This window comes from Labeo rohita, chromosome 15 (genome assembly GCF_022985175.1).
Source record: "Labeo rohita strain BAU-BD-2019 chromosome 15, IGBB_LRoh.1.0, whole genome shotgun sequence".
NCBI lineage: Eukaryota > Metazoa > Chordata > Actinopteri > Cypriniformes > Cyprinidae > Labeo > Labeo rohita.
In genome coordinates this window covers 16879224-16899027 of record NC_066883.1, presented here as the reverse complement: position 1 = coordinate 16899027, position 19804 = coordinate 16879224, and the positions used below count along the sequence as shown (strand labels likewise).

Here is a 19804-nt window from a genome sequence, read left to right as displayed (position 1 = left end):
GAGACTGTTTTTTTTGTATGCTCAGTTATACTGTTTTTTTACATTGTTTTTTGAAAAGTTGCTTATGCTTACCAAGGCTGCATTTATTGAATCAAAAATACAATAAAAATAGGAAAATTGTGAAGTATTTTTTTCAGTTTAAAATAACTGTTTTCTATATTAAGATAATTTTAAATGTAATTTATTCCTGTGATGGCAATGCTTTTTTTCTAATGGCCATTACTCCAGTCTTCAGTGTCACATGATCCTTCAAAGTTCATTTTAATCTGATCTGGTGCTTATGAAACATTTCTTTTTGTCAGTGTTGAACACCGCTTTTGCTGCTTCATATTTTTGTGGAAACATGCTTTTTTTTTAAAAAAAAAAAAAAAAAAGGATTCTTTGATTAATAGCAAGCCAAAAAAAAAAGTAAGTATTGCAAGACATGCTACATTTAAGAAACATGACAATATTTTATCACTTTTAAAATTTAATTACTTTTCAAATTGGCCAAATGCCAAACTGATAACGATGACAGACACGGAGCAGAAGAAATTGTTTTTTGTTAGTTTGTAAGTTGTTATTTTTGTTTCATAAAATTACGGTTGAACCACTTATTTCACATGGACTATTTTAACAATGTTCTTACTACCTTTCTGGGCCTTGAATGTGTTAGTTGCGTTGCTGTCTATGCAGGGTCAGAAGAGACATCCCAGCAAGCAATTTTTGGTCTAAAAAACGTATATTAGCAGTTGAAACACAGCCCAGACGTCTAGGCTAAAATAAGGTTGTCATTGGGCTGTCAGTGAAAATTTAATAGATGTCTAAACATAGCCCTAGAATAGACTATAAATAAATATATATATATATATATATATATAAATAAAACCAAACACCTTGTAAACGCTGCTGACTTTGCTTACATGATGAAATATCATACATCTCACAAGTATTTTGCCAAAAAATGACATGTAACTAAATTCAAGATTATTTGGTCTAGAAGTGGGTTACAAATAGCCGGACTATATCGGCTCTATAGTTAAACCAGACGTTGAAATGACGACTATTGCTTGCTGGGATCCTATAATAATGATCCTTTAAAAGCACTAGAGATAAATCCAAACTCATCTGAAAAGTTTAGGCACTTTGACACTGTCATAAACATGATTTGATGGCTCATGGTAAACAAGCTGGCAAAGTACAGCTGGATGCAAGAAATTTAATTTACTACTGTTAATTATACTATTTCTTTGTCCCATATAAATTCAATTATTGTAGAAATGTCTTCAAATGGTTGCCAGATATTAAGTTTCCCCCAACAGTTTTTTTTATTCCTCAGTGCAGCTGTTGCTGTCCATGGTGCTGTAATGACTAACTAAAGATTCATATACTACAACTGTTACACAGGTTTGATAAAAACAAAACCAACATCAATATTACATTAATATCACAATCCATTTAGTTTTTTTCTGACAGTCATTTGGCTGTAAAAGGATAAGCCTGATAAGCAGTAACTAATCATATAATAAATCACACAGACCTGAGAAACTCTGCTAAATCTTAGATTGTAAGATTGTAGGCCTACATAAAGTTTTAATAAACTTTCAACATCATACAGCCAGATGAGACCGAACACAACATATCATAATAAACTTGCAATGTCCTCCGATGTTTCGAAAAGTTACTTATTTTAAACCTTGTATCATTTGTCATACGTTTTTACTTAGCACATACATTGTTTCACCTCAGACAAATGTGTTTATGCAATAATATTGTGTAAGCATAGCATTTTGCATAATGTAGCTCATTGTAAACAAACTATGCATAAGCTGTCAGTAATATGCAAAATAAAAAAGCAGCACGGTGTTAGTTAAATAATTTGCGAAATGATTAAATGATTGTCTGTGTAAAGTTTCCGTGACAGTTTTAGTTGACTGACACACGGCGTGAGGCAACCTTTACTGTTTCCCCCTACGAATCGTCATTTGAACATCCGGGTACTCGGCTGCTTGATTGACAGTTGCCATAGCAACAGACCAGGCTGTCGCCATTTTGTCAGTTGCTTTTTTAATCTTTCAAATGTTTTCGCTTCCCGCCGGAATAATGCAGTCACGCGCTCCTAACAGTGACAGTTTTGGAAAGGCTTCGCCAACCGCGTCGGACTGAAAACGACACCGGGACAAAGAATCGGAATGTCAGGAATATATTTAGTGGGCTAGTAGTCCGTGTCTCGGGTCCGCCGGGCCGGTCCGCTGCGCAGGTTTGGAACGCGCGCCATTTTGTGAAAACTGACAGAAAAGCTTAACGGTTTTTGTTCACCTTTTCACGCAGCTCTTTCTATCGCATCCGCACGCCGTTGGTTTTCTGCGACCGATTTTGCTTTTGAAGACAATTAATTTGCATCTCCACCTCTACAGAAGCGAATAATCTTGAATGTGCGTTTCCGAGCGCTAGCTGGTTAGCTGCGTTCGTTAAAGTCACTGAGAAAGAGCGCTAACTAGCCGCTAGCCTTCACTTTACCACTTGTAAACCATGTTTAATACACAAATGAGGTCTGCCACGGGCAAAAACGCATCAGAAAGACGCTGTTTTACCTGTCAATCGAAATAGGAAGGCATTTAGCCCCGTCTGGCTCAATACATTAGGGGTGTCTCATCGGAAGCAGCGTAGAGAAACTGGATCAGTCGCCTCACTTTACTGGATCTGGGACTTTAAATGAAGATCACACCATCAAAGGTGAGTATTTGACATTTGTAGAGCTCTAAGTGAATCGTACGACCGTTGTAGGTTTGTTTACAAACCGCTTGTTTGGTAGAAGCTAACGTTACAGGCTAGGTTGATTTGGCCTAGGTGGCTAGCCGATTAATAACTTTCCTCACGTTAGTTAGCGATCTTTGTTCACGCACCAGATAGCTTATCCGATCATCAGCATTTGCTTTTACACTCCCCAAGCCCCACTAGCGAGCGTTTGCACAGGTTTCAACACAGCCTGTTAGTGGTTTAACAGGTAACCCCGTGTAGCTTCGCTAGGTCAGCCTGCCGGAGCAAATGTGTGTATATGTGGGGTTTGCTCAGCCTAACGATTTTATACATCAGCAGAAAGTGCCAGCTGGTGATTACAGAATTGTATCATCACATCAGTCTGATGGGAGTGTTTGGCTGCTAACGCTGGTGGTGGTGGTGGTGATGATGATGATGATGAAGCCCCATGACTAGCGTGTTGTCAGTTAGCCATCAGGCTGGTTTCCTGTCGGGGGAAGGGGGCTGACATTAGCCAGCGATGTGATGCCTAACCATAGTTATCCAGCAAACATTGCTCAGTCATGTAGTACGGGTTTAGACTTTAGCGTGACGATGGAGATGTTAAACGAGTCCGATCGAGCCCGATGAATGGCTAAGCCAGCTAGAGAGGTAAGGTCCGCTTTACCTGTCACTATCACTCAGCTTAACTCTGGTTAGTTTGCTCAGTGTTCAAGGGTTTTAATCAAGTTATCTATAGTTAATGTGAAGGAATTGATGGCTCGCTGCTCAGATTTGTATTTGTTAATCTTTCAGAAGGATGCTTTCGTCTATTCCAGATGAATAATGGTCTCTGACCAGGTAAATACAGGACGGGTTGTAAGATCCCCCCTCAGTGTCACCTGAAGGTTCAGCTTTGGTATTGTTATACACTTAATAAAAGTGCAACTGATACAGATATGGATGCATTTGCACAGAGAATTCATGGTCATGGTTTGTTGCTTTCTGTTTCCCTGAGGTAAACTTTATTCTGAAAGTTCACAGGTAGATCAGTGTCAGATAGCGTCTTTTTTGTCTATCACTTCCTCCCACAGCGGTCTAAATGTGTGACTGACAGTGTTCCTAGTCTAACAGGGCCTTTTGTGATGGAGTTTATTCATTGTTTTGCACAAACCTTATTTTGCTCACACTATAAGAATAAGTTGCATGCATTTACCTGGATATGCAGGGATAGGCCTACATGCATAAAAGGACCAAGATCTGTACTGTCGCTTGCACTTGTTTTTTCTTTACATTTCATCTGCAGTCCAACATCCCTTTTCTTTCCATCTCATTGATGTTGTTTTGGAGTTTCAGTGGTGCTGAAATCCAGCTTATCTGCTGTAGTGTCATTTCTTTATTAGCTGTTCAGAACATTTAGATTAATTACAAGTTTCTGTAACCTGGGGAGATTTTACTTTTTGAACACTTAAGTATGTTTGTTTAAATTAGACAAAGTTCTATAGGAGTTGTGAGAACTTAGGCTTACTTGTAGAAATAGGAATTGAATGTTATCCACGTTTTAAACAAAAAATTGTTGCATGCGAATACATGAACTGCATGCTCGATATTGAGATGAGTTGTAATTTCTCTAAATAGGTTACTATTATTTAATTTAGTTTGTTTATTTGCAGACCTTTCATTCATGTAGGATTCTAACTTTGAAGTGCGGCGATAAGTTAGTTAACACTTGTTTCAAGTGAATCAAACATTTTACAACTAATTAAGATGAAATTTAATTGTACTGGAAATTATGCGTCCAGGTTAGCTGTTTGCATCTGCTCTTGTTTTGAAGCAGAAACTGCACATCTCACTCTATTGATCCCTGTGGTGGTATGATGGTTAAAAATGATGGCTGAAGTTAAACATTGGTTAGCATGGCTGACCGTTTTGTCACTTTGGCATTAGTTTGAAGTGGAATATCTAGCAGGTAGCAAAAAACCAACAAGTTGTTTTCTTTTTTTGTGGGTTAGTCATAACTTGGGTGAAGTTTGTCTCTGTTTGCTGTACCTACTTTTTGTTATTGTGCTCCACACCAAATAAGTGGAATAATTTCTGGGGCATGTAACACATTTTAACTTTGCAGTTTGAGAAGGTGTCACTGGCCATCTTGAAAGCCATAAATTACAGGGAGCTGACCCACTATTACACTATAAGTAAGGAGCGGAGATGTTGTTACAGAGCTTTATTATAGATTGGAAAATGTTTATGGAAACCATAATTGTTCTTGTTGCATGTGCGTTCAACGTGTTTAGTCATTTAATGATCACAGTCCCTCACTGTAAAATAGTCATGGGTCATGATGTTTACATGGCCTGACAATAACCGGACATGGCATGGTATAAAATGTTTTAAAGGATGAATTAAATGTCAGGTTATTATTATTTGGTTATTACAAAACACATATCACAAGTTTTTGCTAGTGTTGTTTTAGGTTGTTAAAAACAAATGTCTTATGTATATATTAATACTATTTCTTTACTTGATTTGATCCTATGAAACACAATCGGATCAGTAAACAGAAACACTAATGTATTATATTTCTTGTTTATTTTTTTGTAGTTTAATAAGATTCAGAAATAAAATGCTAATCTAAGTAGCAGTTGTAAAATTTGAGTGACATGCAGAATATTGAGGGTCATATTTAATATTTACATTAGCAAAGCCTTGTTTACATATTTTATCAACTTTATAATTTTTAATACAGGCCTATAAATTTGTATTTCTTCTTTAAGTTATAAAGGCTGCTTATAAATAACATAGAAACACAACTAGATATGCAGCAAAAGGATCTTGTGTGGTGCAGAGTGTAATGTTGTTTCTGTTTGCACTGTGACATACATCAGTTTTTCTCTTGATGAACTGCACGCAGTCCTTGACAACATGAATCATCAAGCCTATATTGAGAAATATGTCAAACAGATTAAAAAAATACAGCAATTCAATATTTTATTGTACTTTTTAAAAAAAAAGATATAATTAATTTAAAATGTTTATGTTGGTAAATTAATGTACAAAATATGCTTCTTTATTTCATAGGCTTTTGACTTGAATATCCTTTGAAATGGTTTAGTTTGAGGCTGTAGAAGTGTTTCCATCCTCTGATATTTTGTAGATCACATGAATTCTTTGCCCTGCCTTAGTTAGGTCAGCTGAATCATTCTCCGCTCCTACACCATGAGTGGGGTCTGAGCTGCTATTTTGCTGTCAGGCTCCAATGTGGTGGATGCTTCATCTAAGTGTGCCAAAGTTCAATTTTATTTCTTGTTTATTTCTTGTTTTCTTATTGGAAAATGGGAGCAGCTCTGCCCTGGCAACAAAAGTAGGCTATTTGCATACTCTTCTGTGATTGGCTTGAACATTGATGGGCTTGCCAAATCACACTGTATCTTCTTGGTGATAGGCTATGCTAATTAGGTGCTGTTGCTGGGATTCTGAATAGTGGTGGGATTCTGTGTGGCTGTGGTGCATTGTGTTGCCTGGCAAGAGATGCTGATATATGAGCAAGCTCCTTATAATTATCACAATTTACAGCTAAAAAAGGACAGATTTCTGACCAAAAATTTTTGTACTTGACATAAAATCTGCACTGTAGTCTTTTCTCTTTTTATTTAGAAATTGAGAAGAGAACTGTGGGTTTTTTTTTCCTGTTCCATTTCTGTACAGTTACATTAAATGATCTTTATGCATTTTAATTGCTATGCTTTAATTGTTAGTGAATTTATTTTTCTGGCATCACTCCTACAGTGATGTTTTGCTATATTCTGAGAAACAAGATTCATAAATTTATAGATTTTTGTACATAAGTATATATTCGCTTTCTATCCTATTGTGCTTTAGTTCTAGTGCTACAAGTCTATGCTTCATTTTTGTTACATAAAAATCTCAAAGATAGTTTTGCTCTTCTAAAACAGAGAGAAAAGGATAGTCTTAATAACCTGAAAGAGGTTTGCGGTTCAAAGGATCACAGGGAGCGAGGAGAATTTTTTTCTAACACGCACTAATTTAGCTTAAATTTCCTCTAGGGGGAGAGACCTCAGCATGCAAACCCTCGTCTGTCCGGCTTGCACCCTCTCTTTCTTTCCATGCTGCTGGTCTTCAGATGGCTGCTCCCATGCCTCATTCGCACCAGCAGTACAGTGACTGTCACCAGCAGAGTACAGACCAGTCTGTCACTGTACTGCCATACAGTGATCAGACACAAGCACTCACTGCCAGCCAGGTACTGGATGCTCCGCTCCTGTTTATGCACTTAGTTTTTTGCATTGTGAATAAACACGAAGTGTGCTCAGTTATAAAATGAATTCTTTCTCTTACTTGTCATTTTGCCTTTGGATTACTGGATTTGTTAAAAAAAATTAGAAATGTCAACTATTAAATCCACGTGTTGCCACCTTCTTTTATTGCAGAGGCACATGCCCCAGTGCTTTCGTGACCCCACTTTAGCTCCTTTGAGGAAGCTCTCCATAGACCTGATCAAAACCTACAAACACATCAATGAGGTAATGCTTCTTCATTTTCCTTGCAGTTGTACAGCATAAAATAAAGCTAAAAAATAGTAAAGAACAACATTATGATACCAGATCATAAGTAGTCGCACTAGTTTTTTTTTAACACTAGTAAAGTTATGAAGATATGAGCACAACAGTGCTCAAGGATTTTGTTTTGAGACTAATATGTGAGAAATGCTTGCTCTCTTTCGTACAGGTGTATTATGCAAAAAAGAAACGACGGCATCAACAGGGTCAAGGTGAGGACTCCAGCCACAAGAAAGAAAGGAAAGTCTTCAACGATGGCTACGACGATGAGAACTACGACTACATTGTCAAGAATGGGGAAAAATGGATGGACCGCTATGAAATTGACTCTTTAATTGGAAAAGGGTCATTTGGACAGGTGTGCTGTTTTGAGTGACTTTAATAGCTTATTTTGGAAAAGGATTTGTCAGCCTTTGCTCTAACAAAATAGAAGCTAAATGATTTCAATATACAAGCAAACAAAAGTTAAAAGTATTGACCCTCCTTTTTTTTTTTTTTAGGTTGTAAAAGCTTACGACCGAGCTGAGCAAGAGTGGGTAGCAATTAAGATTATCAAGAACAAGAAGGCCTTTCTGAATCAAGCTCAAATTGAAGTACGGCTTCTCGAGCTCATGAACAAACATGACACAGAGATGAAATACTATATAGGTAAGGAATCTGTTCAATTCTTTTTTCAAAGTGTGTTTCTTCAATTTTAAATATCAAAAGCTAAATGTATTTTGTTACTTTTTTATTTTCTCAGTACACTTGAAACGGCACTTCATGTTCCGGAATCATCTTTGCTTAGTATTTGAAATGTTGTCATACAACCTGTATGACTTGTTACGGAATACGAACTTCAGAGGTGTCTCTTTGAATCTGACACGGAAGTTTGCCCAGCAGTTGTGTACAGCGCTACTGTTTCTCGCTACACCTGAGCTCAGCATCATCCACTGTGACCTAAAGCCAGAGAACATCCTGCTGTGTAACCCCAAGAGAAGTGCCATCAAAATAGTGGACTTTGGGAGCTCCTGCCAACTGGGACAAAGGGTATTGTGAATCGCCCTTTTTATAGTATGTGTGGAAAGTGTGAAGATTGTCCCCAGTATGTTTAAGGTAATTGATTACTTATTCCTCCTCCTCTATCAGATATATCAGTACATCCAGAGTCGATTCTACCGCTCCCCTGAAGTGTTATTGGGAATGCCATACGACCTGGCCATAGATATGTGGTCTCTGGGATGTATTCTGGTGGAAATGCATACAGGAGAACCTCTGTTTAGTGGAGCCAATGAGGTAATGAGCTGTTTGTGTTATTATTATTATTATTATTATAATTATTATAACTAATGTACTTTTATTATGTTTTCTGTGTCTTTAAACTACATTTAGTTGTGGGAATGAATCACCTAAATTATTGTTTAATGTGTGAACAGAATACAGGATTTTACATGATTAAAACTGAATGTTATAGCAGTGTTATAGCAGGATTCCAGTTTTAGGGGGGTGGGTTTTTTTTTTCTCAATACATTACTCTCTGTGTAATTACAAAAACATTTGTTTTAGTGAAAAAAAAAAAATAATAATTTCAACATTTTGAAAATTTTTTTAGAAATTCTTGTTTTAATTGTTCTGATAATCAAATATAGGCATTAAACATTTATTTATTTTCAATTAAATGAAAATTAAACCCTTTATTTGTTGCCAAACAAACAGTTTTTTTTTTGTTATTTCTGTTATTGTTATAATTTCTGCATTTAATTGTTTTATTTAAATTTGCCAGAAATAGGAATATTGAAACACCTACATCAGGGGTGCCCAACCCTGTTCCTGGAGATGTACCTTCCTGCAGAGTTTAGTTCCAACCCTGATCAAACACACTTCTGTAATTATCAAGTGCTCTTTCAGCTCCTAATTAGTTGGTTCAGTTGTGTTTGATCAGGTTTGGAGCTGAGCTCTGCAGGAAGGTATATCTCCAGGAACAGGGTTGAGCACCCCGACCTACATTATACTGTACAAAAGTAATACAGGACTAATACATTTCTGTTACTGTTATTATGTTAAACCATACTTTTAATTTGACAGGTTGCCGATTAGTTTTTGTGTGTATACACTGATATGATGCTATTTTCTCAAATGAAATGGTAAAATCTACTTGAAGTGACAATAGCAGCAGTTCCGGAGATTAAGTTCATGTCGTCATGTAATGAGACGCAGAGGCCAAAAATAACCACGAATTGACGAATTCTGGGGCATCCAGTGCTATAGAGTAAATCCATTTTTATGAATGGACTTATGCAATCCCCTGTTTTAGCAGAGGAGAAATTGAAGACATGTGACCACGTAAGAAATGACATGCCGTTGTGTAAATAAGATAAATAACATAAGGCTATTTCGTTTATTTAATAAAAGAATAAGGTATAGACCTGGGGCCGGTTGCACCAGTTAGACGTTCCCCCTGGATGTAAGACTAGGCTGGACGTAAAATGCACTTTTAAATCGTGCGTAGAATTTATACCTGTTGCACCATCTCGGCATAGTGCTATATCTGAGACTAAATCTTATGCCTAGTCAAAGGTAGGGGTAAAGTGAAAAGTCATGATTTGCACGGACATGATTCATTTTTAATTAATTATTGCAGACGCCAACTGTAACATTTATGGAAAGTAAATGAAAAAAAGAAAAAAAGTAAAAGAAAAAAAAAACTACGGCTAACACTGCATTAACGGGACAAATTCTCTCAGAGACAACGAGAGACGAATCTATTTTACCATGCTGATAACGGTATATAACTGTCTTAAATTATTCCCTTAATATTTCTATTCTACATCTTGCTGGGACAGTATAAATGCTTGGAAGTACTTTAATTCTTCTCATAATTTGCAGTGTTCCTGCCATCCAATAATAGTTTTGTGCTTACTTTTTAATCAGAAATAACGTATCAGCTTTCAAATTCTGTCAGTTCTATCACAAAATACAATTTATAAATGTGGTTTTTCAGCCACAGAAAGACGTCAGTAGGCTAAAATACACAATTGTCATGTAAATTCACATTTACCTCAGGAAAGACATTCATTGTACACAAACTCGAAAGTCAGCTAATTTGACTAGATCTAAATCTAGAAAGAAGCATTGTATTACATTCATTATATTTTACTTAACCTGTCGCCTTTATTTTTAGTGTTAGTCTGAAGAAATATGTCATGGGAATGTGCAGGGAGAACGTGGACTTGTTAGGAAATATTTAGTTAATGAAATTATTTTGCGGGGGCTTCACTTATGATGTCTTGAGCAGTTCAGTTTTATATTAGTGGTTGTAGCCATTGCAGCGTGGATGTCATCTCAGCTATCTCTGTGGGAGAATGTGTTGGCGCGTACGCGCATCGTCTACGCCGGGCATAGTTGCACCTATAACTGGTGCAACAGGTGTAAATATTTATCGTAAAGTTGGACTTTGCAAAGCCCTATGTAGTGCTTACACCCAGCTTTTTTATGTCTAGCTGGTGCAACCGACCCCTGTTCTATAGGAAAGGTAACCTTAAATGACATCTGTTGTGATCTGGTGCTATATAGAAAATAAAGTTACTTGACCTTCAAGGGGGGCGGGCTGCCCCCCTAATATAATGGCAGGGGAATGCTTTATAGTGAAAAACTGTCTGATTAAACAAACGTATTCTTTGAATGGAACCCCATCAGGTGGACCAAATGAACAAAATTGTTGAAGTACTTGGGATCCCACCCAATCACATTATGGACCTAGCACCAAAAGCCAGGAAGTTCTTTGAGAAGTTGTCAGATGGGACATGGAGTATTAAGAAGACCAAAGATGGAAAAAGGGTATGTGTAACTGATATTTTGAAGTTGAATTATTATCGTGTGACTTTTGTCTTCGTGCAGCGTTTGTTGGAATGCTTATTGTTGCTAAAATGTCTTTCTGCTTTTGTGTGAGCAGTACAAACCTCCGGCATCTCGAAAGCTCCATGCCATCTTGGGAGTGGAATGTGGTGGACCAGGCGGTCGTCGGGCGGGAGAATCCGGCCACGCAGTAGCTGACTACTTGAAGTTCAAGGACCTCATTCTCAGAATGCTGGACTACGACCCCAAGACGCGAATTCAGCCCTACTATGCCCTCCAGCACAGTTTCTTCAAGAAGACAACGGATGAAGGAACCAATACAAGCAGTAGTGTGTCAACAAGTCCTGCACTTGAGCAGTCGCAGTCATCAGGGACCACTTCTAGTACATCCTCAAGCTCAGGTTCGACTACAATTGAGTCTCTTCTGGTCTCTTGAATGTATCTGGCTTGATAGTAGTGTTTCTGGGTAAAGCTTAACGCAGTTCATTTGCTCTGCTTCAGGAGGATCATCTGGAACAAGCACCAGTGGCAGAGCAAGATCTGATCCGACTCACCACCATCGGCACAGCGGCGGGCATTTCGGCACAGCCATGCCAGCCATAGACTGTGACAACCTTTGCCCTCAGGTGAGCTCATCTTGTTAATCTTGTCAAGTACAAAAATATACACATAATGTACTCACCCCATTGTCATCTAAGATGTTCATGCCTTTCTTAAGTTGTAAAGAAATTATTTATTTGAGGAAAATAAATGTCTTGTCTAGCTCTGCGATGCGCATGCGTAGTCTGTAATCCGGGTCAGTACAGTTAGGGAATGTCGAAAAGCTCCCATCTCATTTTCGACTCCAACTTTAAAATCATCCTACATTCCAAATTCCATTGCACATCTTTTTACCATTTTTGTAGCATAAACACCATCAGATCGTTTAAAATCTGACTTGAAGCAGTGCATGCTGCTTAGAAATTTTGTCCGTCTTGAGATGGTGCCGATGCCACATGACTGTCACGTGTGGCATCAAAGTACCGCGATAGCACTCCGAGAGCAGACAGGTGACTCAGTCGGTCGCAGCTTCTCCAGAGCGGCTGCAAGACCTTTGACGACACAGCTGTTTCATGACCAGATTCCCCACGTGACAACGATCATGTGTTTCGGATTTATTTGAACATTTTCAATTCCAATAATGCCCCAAACCTGTGTTTTTAGAGCTGTAAAAGCGCAATGTTATATTGAGTCACGTTTATCATAAAACACTGATAAAAGCATATATACCCCCACTTTATTACTGTTCAGATAGTATATGTTTATGTTGAACTTTATTCTTGAACAGATGGTGAAGTGTTTCTGTTTCTCATGAAAACGTTTCTGAAACGTCTGTGTATTTGACAAATATTGCATTTAATTCGCCTAATCTGTTATAGGGATAGGGATGCAGCGATTACCTTTTTCACGATTAACTGCGCTTTAAAACATCACGGTTAATTAATCAAAAAGGCTCCGCTACACTTTACAAAGCTTTATTTCCATCGATAGTGTGGGACTATTGTGGGTACACCAAGAATGACCAGGGTGTCATTTAAATATTGCCATAAAAACTTTTGCTAAAGAGTGAATACGTAAGGGCACAGTTAGGCTAGCTGTACATTGAACAATTTTAATGTACGACGTGAAGGTAAGAACCACCTGACGCATTGTTACGGATTGTTAGCTTAGCATTCTGACTGCTTCAGATCAGAAGGAGATGAAATAGTGCAGTAAGATCACGTTTATTTGAATTAATTGATTATAACATTTAGCTTGAATTAACTAGTCGATCAAGAGCGAGAGAGAGAGAGAGAGGTGACAGTTGAGTTTATGAATTCGCCTCTGACATTGTTTTTCCTTGTTTGTGCAGGCGAGACAGCCTTATCCACCAGTAGTATGGCCTGGAATCGTAGGACCAGAACCTGTTACTGTAGAGACTCATCCAGTCCAGGAAACCACTTTCCATGTGCCCCCCCAGCATCCCAAGGCATTGCACCCCCATCACCACCATCACCACCACGGACAGGTCATAGCAACGCGACCACGGCCGCGACTCTACAACTCGCCCACCAACAGCGCCTCCACCCAGGATTCCATGGAGGTGGTGCACGGTCATCTGTCCATGACATCCCTGTCTTCCTCGGCATCCTCTTCCTCCACATCTTCCTCTTCCACAGGAAACCAAGGCAACCAGGCTTACCAGCTCCGCCAGCTTCCTGCCAACACCCTGGACTTTAGCCAAAATGGAAGTATGAGTATGAGTATGGGTTTGGGTGCCTTCTCGAATCCTCGCCAAGAGACTGGTATGGCTGGACATCCCACGTTCCCTGTCGCCACAAACACAGGAACTGGTCACTTTATAGCAGAGGGACACCTGGGCATGAGACAAGGCATTGATAGGGAAGATTCTCCGATGACTGGAGTCTGCGTTCAGCAGAGCTCGATGGCCAGCTCGTGACTTTAGCTGAAATGGGTTTGTTTTTCTGTGTGAATTTAGTTTTTGTTTATTTTTTTAAAATTTGGTTTCGTTTTGTTTTTGCCCTTTTTTACAGTGGTGTTTTCATTTTCTCCTGTTTTTTTCAAAAGGTGCATAGAGAATAAAAGCTGCTCACTTCTGAGGGGAGATATCACTGAACCGCTACAAATTGAAGAGTATTTAAAAACAAAAAAACAAAAAAAAAAAGTATATATGTATTTCCATCACTTTACGTTGTCGATTCTAGATAAGTTAACAATACTGCAAATAACCATGGTGAAACTGAGACGCCCATCTGCCATCTACAGTACTTACCATCTGTTACATTGGAAACTAGGAGGTTTGTTTTTATTTGTCCCTTTTTTTCGTTCAATCCAGTGAGCATTTCAGAGCTGTGAGCTGTCGTACAGCTTTTTATATGTAAAGCAATGCAAAACATTTGTTTGGTTCAAACAAGTGAAACATTGGACATTATAATTTGGCTGGTCGTTCTTTTATTTACCCTTTAAGTGAAACTTCTCTACAGAGCTGTGTGTTTAAACCTGTAGCGTGTCAAGGAAGCAGTACTTGCAGTGATATTTCGTGTTGTCGGTATCGTGTAACTCTTCGAGGGGGGGCACATGGCTGCGGAGCTCCGGTGGCGAGCGCTGGCCTAGCTGGTGTTAGGACAGGCAGGTGCAGTACTCTTCAGGCCTGGAGTCCTCCAGACCGGACGGCTTCGACTACGTACAGCGCTGAGGAGCGACGAGGGGGACGGATCTGGGGCTGTTGTCGAGAACCCTTTGGCCTTATGACTTTTGGACCTTGACTGAAAAGGAGCTGGACTTTATCATTAAATAGAGATGATTGCTGTCCTCTATTTTTAACATTTAAAGAGTCCTTAATTGGTTAGGGAAGGTGAATGAGAGAATGCTTATCCAGAGGCCTTTATTTAGCAAAGATTTCTCATTTAAGGGACTCCAAATTGCAGGGTCTTGCTCAAACGTCCCTAACATGACTTCCTAAAATTGCCGAAGTGGGATTTCACATAGAAAAGGTATTCATTCCCATTAATTGGCTTGTTTTTTTTCTTTCTCGTCTTCTTTCCCGTCAAGCATGTGGTTCCCGTTGGAAAAACATCTGCGTAAATTGGCCTCTTTGTGTTGAACACAGAAGAAATGTAATGAGATTTATGTGACTGCCTTTTTTCTCCTCTTGAATTATGCTGTGAATTTTACACAAGTTACTTTTTCTTCTTTATTACCGTCTTTCTTGCTTTCTCTCTCTCTCTTTTTGTTTTGATATACCAAAGCAGTTGTTTTTTATAGCACTAGGTGTCTGTAAGAAATAATGTAGCAGTTCACCACTTCAGCCCAAGGTTCATCAAAGTCCATTTTAGTCTGTATACTCTCTCTCAAACTGGAACTTTTGCTGAACTTCATGTTTTAATGTTAACGGAATACTGAAATTGGTTTAATATATGGATAAACCTCCCCGATTTGTTACCTTTTTTCCATTTGTTTTTCCTGTCGAGGGGAGGGAAGGGACACTGACGCTTACTCTGCAGGCTACAGAGTAGCTGAGAGATCACAAATTATTCTGAGGAGAGAAAAGTGTTTTGTTTTGTATTTACCTGGTCTATCAGTCAGTGATGCTGCCTTTTATACCTAATTTGATGAACATGCTAATTTCTACCTTTTTAAATCTAAGTGGCTACTTAAATTTATTTATTCAGGCAGTCTACTGTAGCTACTGTGACCTCTGAGTCCGAGTCGAATTTGTTATCAAGCGACTGGTCGGATGCTTGCCTCAGACGTGCTATTCAAAGGGAAACCAGAGGTTGCCACACAAACACTGGGCACATGCATGTCGTTCTGAAGAGGAGAAGTGTTTATAGTCACGTTAAGGATAGCTATGCTCACTCTGGTTTTTACACCCGAGCTTGTGAGCCCCCCCACCACCACCTAGCATCTCACTTTAGGTCTCAATTCTTCTAAGGAACCCTGTTTCGACCTAGCAGTTCTTTACAGACAGGGGGACACTATCCTGCCAGAAAGCATTTGCAGTTTTTTCCTTTCGCAAAGACATCACCTTCAGCCAGAATCATGTTTGGTGTATTTACAAATCTCACAACGGCTAGTGGTAATCGGGAAAAAAAAAAAAGGTTTACCTGAATGTTAGCTTGATTTCAAAATGTTCTTTTATATATAGATATACATATATAAAAACATTCGAGTGCAGTTTGCTGACGTTGACACAAACATTCCAAAAATCGAAATCTAAAAAATTACAGAAACTTTTAAAGAGTGCGCCTGTTTCAGCTGTTACTAAATGAGACCTGATTTAGTGCAGTTTTCATGAAATGCAGCCCCTTTTTAATAGTTGAAATAGAATTTATGTATATATTTATATTTTTTTAAATAAAGGAAGTATAGAACTCACTACATTGCTCCTGCTGGTATGTCAATTACATTGCCATGTGTTTGTTTACCTGTTTTGTTTTTTGTTTTTTGTTTTTTAACCCTTACTCGGTCATTGGACCAAAATTGCTTTTAGTGACATCAACAGGACAACATTAAAGGTAGGGCTTATAACTTGTACCGAAAGAATCTTTTCACAGGGTATATGACGCATGTATGTCCACACTTTTTCTAATGCTCATGGTTTGCTAGGTCTGTTTCTCCCCCTTAAATGCATTTTAGGTAAATGTCACTGATACACAAGATCATGGATTTTAAGTCAACATTTTTTCTGCCTATTTTGTTCTTTTCAGATTTTCTTGACCCTTTTCATGCAACATGCACTATATAATTGAACAGCATGGGGAAAGGATAAGTGTCCACAGATTGTAAGATCTAGTCAAGACTTTGCTGTGTATATGAAAATGCCCTTTGTATTATATTCAAACAGTCTTATGTATGATATATAAAAAATAACTTAATTGACGCGCTCTTGGCTTTTTTCTTTATTTACAACCTGGCTTGTTGCTTCAACACTACATCGGTGTAATTTACAGGACTGTCTGTACAAGTAGTTCTCACAACGAATGTGTTAAATGTGTTTTTTTGTTTTTGTAGATAATCGAACAATACACACAAGTGAATGAAAGTTTCATAAAAATAAGTTTAGTACAAAATAGCGACAACATGAACGCAAACTATTCGGTTACATTGTTTATGAGGCGGTATTTCCACCTTATGATGCGCGGCTCGTTGGTCTAGGGGTATGATTCTCGCTTCGGGTGCGAGAGGTCCCGGGTTCAAATCCCGGACGAGCCCACATTTTTCTTGAAATCATTTAAAAAAGTTAAACGCTATCGAAGTGAATATCTCGTGCTGGTTTCTGAATACAATATATGCAAAGACGTGTATAAAAATGTATTTGTTATGCAAGAATTGAGCAGTGGTTCTCTTCTGTAGTTTGACTCTGTTGCAGGGATCCTTTCTTGTACTCGATAACCGTGATTTTAGCATTTAATATGGTCGTATATTTTAACGTCTCTACACGTGTTATATAGCTGTTTAACTATTTTTTTATTCTTAGAGATTGTTAAGAATTGGAATCTGGAATCGGTTCTTTCGAACACTTCGTTTCAAAGAATCGGTTCAGTGAATTCAGTGATTCTTTACGTCATGACGAAGTTATGAAATCACACCCTGGCGTATTTAAAGAGCCAGTCGACCACTCATTTTAAACAAAACTGGTGTATTTCAGTTCTAACAGTGATGTTTAATACATATGCTACATTGTTGTTTTGGAGACCAGTGATTAATCTTGAATTAGATTTAGCGTTGTGGCTAGGCTGAGTAGGCTACCTCTAATAAAATTTTGCATATTTGTACTAATGTATAACATCCCTGGTGACAAAAACAGCATATCCCTGGTGAAAAACCAGCATGTGCTGGTAGGTAAGTTTGATGCTGGAAAGCTGGTTAGGTAGGTTTTGATGCTGGTTTAAGCTGGTCCTTTTGCTGGTTTATGCTGGTCATGTTGCTGGTCAAGGACCAGCATGAACCATTTTAGGACCAGCTTAAGCATCAAAACATACCTACCAGCATATGCTGTTTTTTTCACCAGGGATATTAACACTAACACAATTTCATAACAGTAACATCCTGTTACTTGCCAAATGTAGATACAATGTAGGATAATTTGGGGAGAAAATAAACTTGGAGACCAAAAAAAAACAAAAAAACATAAATCACCACTGAATCCTGCGCAGAGACACCCAAGTTGTAGGCCAACATATCTGGTGCCATAAAATATTCAAACAAACTTGTGCTGAACGCTGAACTTTGTGACTTTGTGAATAAGGAGTTTAAAGTTGTCTGGTCTTTGCTGCCATCTACAGGACTCAAACCTTTAATGAGCGGGAAGGGAAAGAATCCAGTCAGGTGTCAGTTCATTGCCATTGTGAATGACTTCGGCTCTGGTGTCCAGCTAACTTTGATTACAGTTTTTCTCAGTCGCTTTGGTGCATTTCTCACAACACTATTTACATTTGCACAACAGTTAATGCATTTCTCAAAACAATTAGTACAAACTGCAAAACCTAGTTGATAACCTGCAAAAGCGTGTCACTTGCTCAAAATGGATAGCTCATTCCTCAAAAGCAAGTATTCATGTCAATGAAAGTGTCAGTGTCATCAAGATGAAAAGTCCTGACACCATTGTTTATGAACAAGATAGTCAAATGGCTTTGTCATGTTTTCATTATGACAGTTTACTCTGTAAATTTTTTCCTATGCAAAAAAGTCAGATTTTGGTGACACTTCCTGAAAATGCTCAAGACAGCACTATATACTATTTGCACAGCCATTTGAAAACTACAGTAAAGCTAGACATTACTGTATTTAGTGAGGTATCTGAGTACAAGACACTGAATATGTATGTTTCACATTTTTACTTCATATGCTCTTTGCAATTCTAATTTATTCAAAGCATTGTGCAAACGAATAAATACACCCTTATTTACAACAAACATAAACTCCCTTTGGGTAGAGCTGTGCACAATTGTAAACAATATTGCAGTACATATTGGAACTGAACCTACAACATATAGGTATGTAAATCATTCATGCACATTTGCAGAAATTGTTCAATTTAGAAGACATTTTCAGGAAAAAAAAGATTTAAAATTTTTTATAAAATTTGCTTGACAGATTTTGACAACTAGTTCAACATTTTTGTATGTAATGACTCAAGCAATGAAATGAGGACTATTAGTTTTATATGGAATGACTATTCAGCATTCACAAGTTTAGTTAATTTTGACTGACATGACATAAGCAAATGATAATGTTATAAAACAGCAGAGAGTTGTATGAAAGCAATTGATGCATGTCCAAAAGCATTTGCAATTTGTTGGAAGGAATGAGAAACTGCTACTATGATGTGCACAAATGACTAAATGTTGTGGAGGTTGAAGTAAATGTTGTGCAAATGTAAATAGTGTTGTGAGAAATGCACCAAAGCGACTGAGAAAAACTGTAAATAGTGAATTCACTGATGGCTTTGTGCATTCCCTGGTGAAAAAAACAGCATATGCTGGTAGGTATGTTTTGATGCTGGGATGCTGGTTAGGTATGTTTTGGTGCTGGTTTAAGCTGGTCCTTTGCTGGTTCATGCTGGTCCTTGACCAGCAACATGACCAGGTTAAGGACCAGCATAAACCAGCATCAAAACCTACCTAACCAGCATATGCTGTTTTTTTCACCAGGGTTATTAGCTATTATTATTAATATTATATAACTATTGCTATGAAGCGCTATATAAATAAACATAACTTATGTAGAGTCATTTATATGTGGAAATATGTCAATGTGATAGTCTGACATTTTATGTTCACATCTGATTAAAAGAGTTTTGAACTGATAGATGATTTAACGCATTATATAATAAACTTAAAAATTAATCTACAAGAGTCATTATTTGTTTCAGACAAAACAAACAGACAGAACATGGGAAAGATTTATATGCAATAGTTTTATTTGTATTATATTTATTTATATTTTGGGGGAGATTTCAACTCAAAATAAATAAAAAAATGTAAAAGACCCTACAAATCTAATATTAGCGAGCATATGTGTTTAACTTCACAATATATGCTTGCATAGCACAGCATGCTTGATATAATTAAAACAAGTGAGCGGTTTTCGAGAACAGTTTGAAACGATTCCGCTTTTGTGAACAGGTTCGA

At 37.9% G+C, this 19804-nt stretch overlaps 1 protein-coding gene and 1 non-coding gene across 4 annotated transcripts; both read left to right on the top strand.

The window, feature by feature from the left end:
- Nucleotides 1-1989: 1989 nt before the first annotated feature.
- dyrk1ab (dual-specificity tyrosine-(Y)-phosphorylation regulated kinase 1A, b) lies at nucleotides 1990-16550 on the top strand. Of its 3 annotated transcripts, XM_051129211.1 has the most exons (12): nucleotides 1990-2715; nucleotides 6783-6979; nucleotides 7167-7259; nucleotides 7465-7653; nucleotides 7796-7943; nucleotides 8038-8324; nucleotides 8424-8570; nucleotides 10971-11111; nucleotides 11227-11530; nucleotides 11631-11755; nucleotides 13021-13623; nucleotides 13737-16550. In XM_051129211.1, exons 2-11 carry the CDS (start codon nucleotides 6860-6862, stop codon nucleotides 13606-13608), a joined length of 2142 nt encoding a protein of 713 aa, XP_050985168.1. In that variant the 5' UTR covers nucleotides 1990-2715; nucleotides 6783-6859; the 3' UTR covers nucleotides 13609-13623; nucleotides 13737-16550. The 3 variants fall into 3 exon arrangements, with proteins under 3 accessions (XP_050985168.1, XP_050985166.1, XP_050985167.1); XM_051129209.1 differs by having other exon boundaries at nucleotides 13021-16550; XM_051129210.1 differs by lacking the exon at nucleotides 1990-2715 and adding an exon at nucleotides 2971-3390 and having other exon boundaries at nucleotides 13021-16550.
- Nucleotides 16551-16811: 261 nt separating this feature from the next.
- Nucleotides 16812-16883, top strand: trnap-cgg (transfer RNA proline (anticodon CGG)). Its single transcript has one exon. It is a non-coding gene; the product is annotated as a tRNA-Pro (tRNA).
- Nucleotides 16884-19804: the final 2921 nt, after the last annotated feature.

What these genes read in the sequence shown, in the direction of transcription:
- dyrk1ab (XM_051129211.1), top strand. Translation starts at nt 6,860, where the DNA reads ATGGCTGCTCCCATGCCTCATTCGCACCAGCAGTACAGTGACTGTCAC. An exon ending in CCTACAAACACATCAATGAG is followed by an intron (nt 7,260 to 7,464) that starts GTAATGCTTCTT and finishes TCTTTCGTACAG; the next exon opens with GTGTATTATGCAAAAAAGAA. An exon ending in AGAGATGAAATACTATATAG is followed by an intron (nt 7,944 to 8,037) that starts GTAAGGAATCTG and finishes TTATTTTCTCAG; the next exon opens with TACACTTGAAACGGCACTTC.